The sequence below is a fragment of the Pristis pectinata genome, chromosome 7 (assembly GCF_009764475.1).
Source record: "Pristis pectinata isolate sPriPec2 chromosome 7, sPriPec2.1.pri, whole genome shotgun sequence".
NCBI lineage: Eukaryota > Metazoa > Chordata > Chondrichthyes > Rhinopristiformes > Pristidae > Pristis > Pristis pectinata.
In genome coordinates this window covers 65,590,623-65,601,362 of record NC_067411.1, presented here as the reverse complement: position 1 = coordinate 65,601,362, position 10,740 = coordinate 65,590,623, and the positions used below count along the sequence as shown (strand labels likewise).

The following is a 10,740-nucleotide window of genomic DNA, read 5'->3' as shown; positions in this document are numbered from 1 at the left end:
CAAAAACAAGTTTTTTCCGAGACTGAAATTTTATGATTCGCTGTTTTATATCAGTCACAGAACTCGAGCTCGGTAATTTTCTTCAAACTTTCCACTAAACAAGTTCGCTACCTTAGTGTCAAACACTCAATTTAACACCACCTTGATCTTTAAAAAAAAGCATGAATTCCAACCCTAAATACTTCAGTATCGGTGATCGAAACATTCCCTTGTGATTGATGGGTAGCAACAGCTCTTGCCAGCAAGACTTAAACACTGACCAAGATAATATTTATTTAAAAAAATCAGTTAATTTTCAGATATCTATATTTCAGAAACCAATGTATAAATTATGACTCCATTTTTTGTTTCTCATTCGTTGTACTGAACTACAAGAATATGATTTTACTCTTTATTGCTGATATTTCTTGTGAACGCAATTCGTAACAAACCTCGTTACTTGTCTCTATTTAAAACCAAATCGCTAAATAATGGCCTCACTTCTCCAGATGATCTCTGCAGTATATTTCCCCTCTATATTTGAATAGATATTCCGTGGAAGCCGGGGCAATGTGATTGATTCTCTCCTAGCTTGTCGGAAACATGTTCCAGCCAATCAACGTTCGGCTTGCCTGTGGGCCATCCAATCGGTAAGCTCGTCCCCTTTCACCCCGTGGTGATATTAACAAGCAGGTAATTGACGATCCGCCCGGGTTTCCCTTAAAGCACCAGCGCTCATTGACAGGGTCGGAACAAATCTCTCCTGAACACACCGACCAGGCAAACTCTCTCCCGCGCTACACTTACAACATAAAGGGCAGAACAAGCAACTTTCAGGTAAAAGTATTCTTTGGTTTGGGCAATATAAGTGAAGTAATTCTGTGCCATGCGGATGTGCAAATTATCTGCAATAATTGCTAAAGTTTCTTTAAAAACTCTTAAAGCAGTGCAGCTCTGCTGAAACGATGTTTAGATTCTCTCCAAAATGGTTTCAAGTATCGATGTAACCTGTAAAATTATGTGATTTTTGACACCTGGTTGTGAATATTAAGATCTTATCAGTAATATAATCTGGCGCTGCGTGGTTGTTCTGCACTTCAACACAGCGTGAAGTCGCTCTAAATGTGCAGCTAGTGTTCGCACTTCTCTCTCCTGGTTAGAATTACAAGTTAAAAAGAAAGATAAGCGAATGTTATCGCCTTTTTCAAGTTGCATTGGAATACAGAAATATTTTGATTGCTTTGAGTTTATCTTGATGGCTGCTCGGATGACGACTAACAATTAAACAGTCTATGTGCTATTGTTACCTGAGTGGAATTTGCCAAGCTTGTTCCAATTGATAATGTGTCTTCCTTATGTTTTCCAGCACCGAAGCCACCTCAGATTGTGAATCTCGTCGGTTCTGCATTGATCCGTAAAGGAGAGGGAGTGAAAAAGAGGACAATTTGCAGCCCTGCTTGCAAACAAGTCCAAGTTGTTCAGAGACCGAGATGCAAAGTACTGGTCAGCAGGGGTTGGAGGTGGAAATAGACGTGGAGAGCTTGGAAGTGGAAGATGAAGATCTGGCCGAGTCCCCCGAGAGTGTGTCAGGCCAGAGGGAAGATGGATCGGCCGAGACCGGCAAGAAACAGATGGGAGCCAACGGAGACCAGAGGAAACTGAGCCGAACTCCGAAATGTGCCCGCTGTAGAAATCATGGGGTGGTGTCCTGCCTGAAGGGTCACAAGCGGTTCTGTCGGTGGAGGGACTGTCAGTGTGCCAACTGCCTGCTGGTTGTGGAGAGACAGAGGGTGATGGCAGCTCAGGTGGCGCTCAGGAGGCAGCAGGCAACCGAGGTGAGAGGGCGACCTGCGATATGTTTGTGTTACGAGGGCAGGAAGATTAAACCCGAAGTGCTTGTGTGAAAGAAACTCAACCGAACTAACGTGTCCACTCAGATATTGACCAGTTAGACCATGTTTGCTTAATACAGTATATATCTTATCTGCCCATGTTTATTTTTCGTGGGAGATTTGATTTGGACCTATATATAGTCCAATTGAAAGCGATCTGCTGTACTTGGAAGGCAGATAGCGCTAGACTGAAGACAGCTGCCTGGGGCCTGACTTAAACATTGCACAGTTGATTTTATAACTGTATATGAAAATCATCATTCTTTGCACTGCTTGAATTAATTACTTCAAGACTAATAATTATGATTTTCCTTAATTTAAACCAATACAGTTGATTGATGTAAACATTGGCCCTGTCACAGTTTAACTCAGTAAACAGGGTTTTTGCTACTCAACAAAATCTTTCGTAGCCGAATTAGGTTAAACCGACAACAATCCCTCCAGATAGTTTAAGTAACTTTAAACAGTACTGCTAGACACCTTGGAGTGTTTCGATTCCGAGATTCACCGAATGCAATTTCTGCTCACAGCACCGAGAGATCCCGCTTAGCCAGGATTTTTCCTCTTCTCTCATTTAATCCACCTGTACGTTTTCATCACCAAGTCTAAAAGTCTCTTCTTTTCACGACCTTTGTTTATTTGAAGGATAAGAAAGGATTATTGAGCAAACACAACCTGGCAGAACGCAGGGCCGTGTACCAGAGACACCTGAGGACGCCAAGCCTGCTGGCTAAGAGCATTTTAGAAGGTGAGCTCAACAGTTTGGTCAACACCCTCAAAGTGAAAGTATTTTTCTCCAGGAAGTGTAGATGGCGGGTAAGCGAAAGAGATGGGTTAATTAATACAGCTGTTCTGAGAGAATGGGAGTTATTAGAAAAGCCACACAAGCATATTTTGTGTTTTTATATTCGTTCGAAGGTAATATGGGCTACTGCATTTCTGCCTGCTGTTCGGAACACTGTTTAAATGGTGAATGAGAATTAAATTAGAAAACTGATTTGTATTAATGCTTCCCGCACTTGTATAACGATACTATTGTCGTTTCCCAGTAATTGGTGGAAATATAGAGTCGGATAAGGTAACTCAAACAAAATTCGAATAAGGGGGGGGGGACAATACTTGGCTTGTCTTAGTGCAATTAAATCAATAACCTCAAAATTGAATGTGCTTACAATATTGATCCAGGAACGGCTTGTATATATTCTAATGAAGCAGTACATTGTAGTATGGCATCCTGTAACCTGAGTGGACTAAACGCAACATTAAAGGCAGCATCGCCGGCGTACTAGTGCATTGTTATGAATTATTGTGTAGTTATGCACAAAAACAGGAAAATCTTTGTACAACTCGGAACTTGACACCATTTAACAGTGACATTTGGAAACATTCAATCAAAGCTCGATAGTTAATTGAAATCGACTGCTGGAGAACGAGGTTAGCTTTCCCGCAGGACTACTTGGGTAAATAAGAAGTATTAGCATTGACAGAGTCAGTCACTGACATCAGTTCAATCAAACTGAGTTGGGTTAAAGCAAGGAGGAAATAGATTATCTAAACGTAAGGATAATTCAGCAATGTGAAATTATTACATACAAAAAAAATCCAGTGTAATTATCAAAGCAGAGGACAGTCTGGATTTCCTTACAGCCTAATGTCCAAGATACTTGTTAAAATTGGCCAGTTATTGCAAGTGATGTTAGTTTCATATTTCTACGGCATCTAATTGCTAATAAAGCGGCCATGTTATTGCAATAGATGGGTGCATTTTAATTTGCATTTACCGTATTTTCACCCCAAATTCTCAAAACTAACAGGACTAGATCCAGGATGCAGTCCGTTTAGCTGACGTGAACAAAAGGGCTGTTGCTTTGCTCTGTTCTGATGGTTATCATTTGACAGGAAAGGGAGGCTGTTGTACACTGCAATAAAAACGATTAAAACTTTTTAGTCTTGCAACTGGAGGCCATATTTAATAAAGAGGTAATAAAATAATAAACGAATTGTCACAAATGCTTCTCCCTGTCATCTGGTCAACACTCGGAAACGCAGAAGCCATCTTTCGGTTCTAAATAGGACTATCTGTGCTAATTTGGGGGGCGGGCGTTATGGACATTTCAGTCCTAAAAGTGAGGCCTCATTTTGTATTGTTTTAGTTTGTTACATGGGAAAGTGAAAACTTAATTCCCTTTTTTTGAAGGAGTAGCCAACAGTCGGAATAGAATCGATGTGCCTTTTGCCCGAGCAGTTCTAAAAGTCATTTCCCAGCAGCTGATCCGCAAAGTCTGAGTTATAGGCGGGTCCAGCAGTAAACCCACAGAAATTCCATGTACTGTAGTACATGAGCGGGGTTACACGAGGTTATTGCAACTCATTTAAAAACATGTGGAACATGGAGAAACTCCAATTCTGTGGGCGTATACTGTCAAAATCTAACATCGCCTCAGTTGTACGAAGTAATTAGCATTGCCGGTAATACATACCACGCACAATTCAAATCCATCAGAGGCAAGGTATCCAACCAGGGTACAGCGGAGGTAATGTTCACTAACAGCCTTTATATAAACTTCGATAGAACAACAGACAAGGGGCCAAGGATGACTGAGCTGAATAACTTTAGGAAATGGCAGCATGGTTTCAGATTCGTCAGAGTTATTTTATTATTGATTCCGGTAAATAAAGCCGAAACAGCACAGGCATTTTATATCGTCATATTTAACTACCTTAAAATGTACTCTAATACACCATGCACGGACATGGTCCCGTGCATTACAGAGGGGCAAGTAGTACTGGAGACTTCTTATTTTGGGCTATTGTGTTAATATTTCAAATACAATAACAATTATCACAAAGTAGCCAAGACAAGCCCATTTCGGCAGCACTTTCTCGAACTGATTGGTCCAGTTGCCAATGCACTGTTCTCTTTCTACCAGTATCCTCCGAAACTTTCAATATAACACGGTCTGGGTGAGGTTGCAGAGCACCTTCACTTCTGCTCTCTGAATTGTTCAGCACCGACTTGGAGTGAAGAGGAGTTTCAACCCTCGATAGACTTTCTAATCATATATAGTTGCGACATAGTTGGCTTTATCGGCGCGTCTTTTGTCTAAGTGCCGCAGCTAGTCGAGCGCTGCTTCACAGCGCCAGAGACGCGGGATCAGTCCCAAACTCGGGGGCTGTCTGTGTGGAGTTTGCACGTTCTCCCCGTGACCACGTGGGTTTCTGACGAATGCTCCGGTTTCCTCCCACATCCCAAGACGTGCGGGTTGGTAGGTTAATTGGACCACTGTGATTTGCCCCTAGTGTGTAGGCGAGTGGCAGAATCTTGTAGGAGTTGATGAGAAAATGCGGAGACTTTTTTTTATATATAAAGTGATTAATGTAGGTTTAGTATAAATGGGTGGTTGATTGTCGGCGCGCAGCTGGTGAAGCCGAAGTGGCCCGTTTCCGTGCTGTATCTCTCTCTGACTACATGCCAACTAAACACAGCAGTACCAATTGTTTCACTTACAGCACTTAAAGGCGATCCGGTGTGGGAAATGGGAAAAGCCCATCACTTTGGTTCAGTTGGTTTTGAGGCACATTACCTATTGCTTCACCTAATTCAATGTATAGGCCGCAGTGTTTAACGAGGGAAATAAGTTAGTCCCATCACTGCCGTCACGTAGTTCAACCAGCATCCGGCTACAATGTAGATGCTTTAGAATTGGGGCGCGCATCACAACAATGCGGTCTGTGACTTCCAAGCGCAGGGTAGTTCCCTTCAGTTGCACTGCGCACAATTATTGATCTACCTTCTCCAAAAGGAAGTTGCACCCCCCTCCCATTTCCGTTATCCCAACTACTCACCTTTCTGATTCCCTCCTGTGTTCTAGGCTATCGACCAGCCCAGAGTGACCCCTACATGAGAGGAAGCCCACCCTTGCCCCCACCCGTTAGTGACCGGATGCGAAAGAGGCGTGCTTTTGCTGATAAGGAGTTGGAGAGCATCATGATGGAGAGGGAGTACAAGGAGAGGGAGATGATTGAGGCTGCACAAGCTGCTGCCGCTTTCTTTCTTCCCAACGGCATGGTGCACGCAGCCGAGTACAATTCCTGCAAATCCAATTACACCGGCCCGCAGATTGATCGGCCCGCTAAAGAATTCCCCAGCACTGCAACTTTATCCCCTCCTGCCTTGACCTAACCATGCAGTACTCGGGGTCGGACAGGAGCAGTGGAACTCATCTCTTCCAACGTCAGCGTGGCCACCACCTACCGCCAGTACCCGCTGACCCCTAGACTGATGGTCTGGCCAAAGTGCGGTGGCATCAGCGACGCCCTTCTCTATCAGCAGTACCTGCTGAATGCCAGTGGCACCATCCAGAGTCTCAAACCGGCAGCTGTTTGGGACCCTAAGGGGAGTTCGGTGCCGGGAAGTCACTTGCCTAGCGATGGCCGAGAATCTCCTAAAAGACAAGCGCGGGAGATGCAGCATGAGCCGGGTGACTGCGGGAGGTGACGGCGCTGGAAATGCCCTGTGAACGCTCGGCTTTCTCTCCGCCAAAGAAAGGCCCCTCGCAGCTTTCCGAGGGCAACCTGTCACCCCCGCTGCAGCCACCGAACAACCAGTGCACACAAAGAAAACTCTCACCCGCCGTTTTCCAGCGAAACTGAACTCGGGCCAACCCCTGCTGACACAACTCAGTGGCCACTATGAGAAACCCACCTCCGAGCTGAAAGCTTTCATCAGCAAAGACATCCTCGAAGAGGCGGCCAGGAAGTACAGAGAGCACGCTATTAAGGAAAACCAGACCTACAAAAATTCCACCGAGAGGTACATGAACAGTTTGATGGCTTCTAAGCAAGCGGGGACAAAAATCTCACCCCCTGAGTCGCTCTCGTTTTCTGTTGAATCAATCCTTAAAAAGGCCCTCACCTTCTCTAACTCGTACTTATCAGTAAACATTTTATTCCAAATTGTACTGCTTCGAATTAATATTGCTTTCAGTTACACTTTGAGACCAAAACTGCTTTCTTGTGTAAATGTGCTTGTGATGTATATGTTTTGATCATTGTTCTGTACAGAGTTCAGCATGGTTCGTGTACTTTTGTTCTTGCGAGAGTATATTTAAAGATATCTTGAGTTTTTTTGGAGAAATACAAAATATCAATGTTTTCTGCACTGAAAAGCAAACGTATAGCTAAAATAAAGTGTCATTTCGGAATTAAAGACTTTAAAACTTTCTTCTCGCCGAATATATTAGAAAATAGACTCGAATATATTAAAAAAATGGTCAACCTGGAGTTACTGGAAATCTTTAAACAGAAAATGGTGGAAATACTCAACAGGTCAGGTTGCATCTGTGAGAAGAGAAACAGAGTTAATGTTTCAGGTCGAAGGTCGTTCGTCAGAATTGGGAAGGAGGGAAACGAAGTTGGTTGAATTGCTGGGAGGGTGGGGGGGGGATGTTTCTGATGGGGTAAAATCGGGGTTAGCGTGGGGTAAGCTTTAAACAAGATTGTCTGGTCAATGGGTGAATGAGAGCAGTTGGAGAGCGGGAACATAGACAAAATAACGTGGGAGTTGCAAAATGCAAAGTGGGAAGAACATGTCAGCAGGTCAGGATGGACATGTCCTCCACTCCTAGGTAAAAGCAAACAAACTGAGCAAATATCACAGATAGACGATTGATACAGACAGAGAAATCAAGTTACCCGAATTTGTAGAATTCAATGCTGAGTCCAGGAGGCTGCAATATGCCCAGACAGAAGATGAGGTGCTGTTCCTCAAGCTTGCATTTGGGCCTCATTGTAGCAGTCCAGGAGGACACAGACCGATAGGTCAGAGTGGGAGTGAATTGGAGAATTAAAGCGGCAGGCAACAAGAAGTCAGTGTCACCCTGCGGACTGAGCACAGGTGTTTTGCAAAATGGTTACACACTGTGTTCAGTTTCTCCAATGTATGGGAGACCACGTGAATATCAAATGCAATGCACTAGATTGGAAGAAGTGCAAGTGAATCACTGCTTCACCTGGAAAGACTTTTTGGGTCCCTTGTTTGTGGGAAGGGAAGAGGTGAAAGGACAAGTGTGGTTACAAGGGAAAGTGCTGTGGGGGGGGGGGGGGGGGGGGGGGGGGGGGGGGGGGGAGGTTGGTTGGTGGGAATGGAAGAGTGGACCAAGGAGTCATGAAGGGAATTTCCCTGTGAAACGTTGAAAGGGGAGGAAAGGGGAAGGTGTGTCTGGTGGTGGAATCTCTTTGAAGGTGCTGGAAATCGTGGAGGATGTGGAGGCTGGTGGAGTGGAAGGTGAAGACTAGGGGAACTCGATGCTTGTTGACCTACAAGAGAGGGGGTTGAGAGCAGAACTATGGAATATAAATGAGATGCACTCAAGGGCTTTGTTAGCAATGGTCGAGGGGAAGCCACGGTTTGGGGAAGAAGGAAGACATTTCAAAGGCACCTGGATTAAAAGTCTCATCACTGGAGCGAATACGACAGAGATGGAGGAACTGGGAGAATGGAATAGAGGCCCTTACAGCAGGCAAGGTGAGGTAAAGCGTAATCAAAATAGCTGTGGGGATCTGTAGACTTGTAACGGATGTTAGGATCCAGCCAATCTCCTGAGACAGAGACAGACAAATCCAGAAAAGGGATGGATGAGTCAGAGATTGACCACGTGAAGGTGAGGGCAGAGTGGAAACTTGCAGCAAAAGGTAATGAAATTGTCGAGTTCTCCACGAGTATGAGAGGTAGCACCAATGTGGTCATCATGTACGGGGAAAAAGAGTTGGGAATGGACCCAAGTTGGACTGAAGCAAAGACTGTTCCACAAATCCCCAAAAAAGACAGGGATAACTTTGGGCCTCTACCTGTGCCACGCCTTTGAACTGGAGAAAGTGAGTGGATTCAAAGAAGAACTTGTTTCAATGTGAGAACAAGTTCATCCAGCAAAATGGGTGTTAGTAAAGGCGCACTGGTTGGTTTCTGCTCACAGGAAGAAAACAGAGTGCCAGCAGACTATCCTGATGTGGGATGGGGAGGAGGAAAGAAACTACCTCCATGGTAAATTCCATGTTGGGACCATGGAAGTTTAAACAGTCAGTGTGGAGGGCATCAAGGTGTCATGGATAGAAATAGGAAGGGACTGGACCTGAGGAGAAAAAGATAGAATCAAGGTAAGAGGAAAATAAGTTCGGTGGGGAAAGAGCAGTTTAAAAACAATGGGTGTGCTGGGGCAGTCCCTGCTTGTGGACTTCAGACAGGAGATAGAAGTGGGCTGTGCAGGACTGGGACACCATAAGGCTGGAAGCTGTTGGGGGGGGGGGGGGGCTGTGGAGCAAGATCTCTCAAGGAAATGCAGTCCATGACTCTCTGGGGAGACCATGACCTGATGTTCAATGATGGGGTCATAATCCAAAGGGAGGGATGAGGAGGTGTCTGAGAGCCGATATACGGCTCTGCGAGATAGAGGTCAGTTCGCCAGACCACAACAGCATCACTCTAGTCAGTGATGACGATATTGGGGTTGGTTCTCAGTGAATGGAGTGCTGCAAGTTCAGAGGGGGGGTTGGCTAGAGCACAAAAAGGGATTGGAAAAGTCAAGACGGTCAATGTCATGTCAGCAGTTAGCCATGAATAGATCTAGAGAGGGTAAATTGGCCGGGGGGGGGGGGGGGGGAGGGAGGGGTGTCCACGTGGATCAGGAGTACTGATGATGGGTGAAAGGGTTCATGGATTGGAGTGAAGATTCTTGACCAAGAGAAATGGGTATAAAGGTGACAGAAGAAGACTTTAAGGTCATGCTAAGCTCAGAATTCATTGCTAAGGGGACGTAGGGGGACGAAGCTGAGGTCTCTGCTGAGGACTGATGGTTTGGGATCAGAGAAGGGAAGATTAGAAAGGATAGTGAAAACACAGCAGGGGGCGGGGCTGGGGACAGAGATGGTGTTTTAGGAAAGTGAAGGGAAAGAAAAATCCGGGGGATATTGGAATGCAAGAGCGGTTGGAAGATATACTTACATTTACGACCTCAGGATGTTCCAAAGCACTTTACAGGCCAATGAAATAGTTTTGAATGAAATCATTGTTGTAATACAGGAAAGGCAGTAACTAATCTGTGCACAGCAAGTTCCTACAAACAACAGCATGATCATAACCAGACAATCTGCTTTAGTGTTGCTAAATACGTCATATATTGAATACATCAAACGGGATCCAGATTCCTGTGCTCCTTGACAAACAGTTACGGGGATTTTTGTTTTTAATGACTCGTGCCCCAGATTTTGAGCACAAGTCCGATAAGCGAAGTTTGAAGCTATGATTTTCTGACACAGATTTACATGTATCCAACTTTCAAAACCATATTATTTTTCACAGCAATGGAGAGAATCCTCCTCAGATACTGACCTGTTCATGACCAATCACAGCAGGCAAGTGGACACTTTGTTTTGTTTCTATTACGTTCTTATTGGGAAGAACAAAAAGTCCCGGTCTGTCGCAATCCCTAAAGTTTAAAATTAATGCCTGCAGTTCTGGACACCAACCGATGCCGAACGACTCGTCTTTATTTTCCCCTTCGTTGTCTCCCCGCACGTCATGAATATTCGCAAGAACAAATAGGGCTGCTGATTCATTCTCATTTGTGAGGACTAAAAGTATTCCGGTTACTTTCAAACGATACTATTTTAATGGGAATCTTTCTTTCTGTCCCTCATGTTGAGTGACAACTAAATTTCACTTTCCAATTTCCCCCGTGGTTTAGCCCAGAAGAGTAATGGTGGTCGGGGCTGTTATGAGATTCCAACCTTTCCACACCATCACACATTGGAGTGCAATGTCAAGATCTCACCCCACCATGCACCTCCTTTAATAAGCGCATTTCCGCTATGT

General features: G+C 44.6%; 1 protein-coding gene across 1 annotated transcript; it reads left to right on the top strand.

Annotated features, from left to right (window-relative positions):
* Positions 1–732: 732 nt before the first annotated feature.
* dmrt2a (doublesex and mab-3 related transcription factor 2a) lies at positions 733–6,652 on the top strand. The gene is given in 7 exon segments (XM_052020111.1): positions 733–816; positions 1,346–1,814; positions 2,517–2,619; positions 5,744–6,013; positions 6,016–6,080; positions 6,082–6,361; positions 6,364–6,652. Coding segments are annotated over 6 exon segments (1,224 nt in total). The 5' UTR covers positions 733–816; positions 1,346–1,469; the 3' UTR covers positions 6,525–6,652.
* The last annotated feature ends 4,088 nt before the right edge of the window (positions 6,653–10,740 follow it).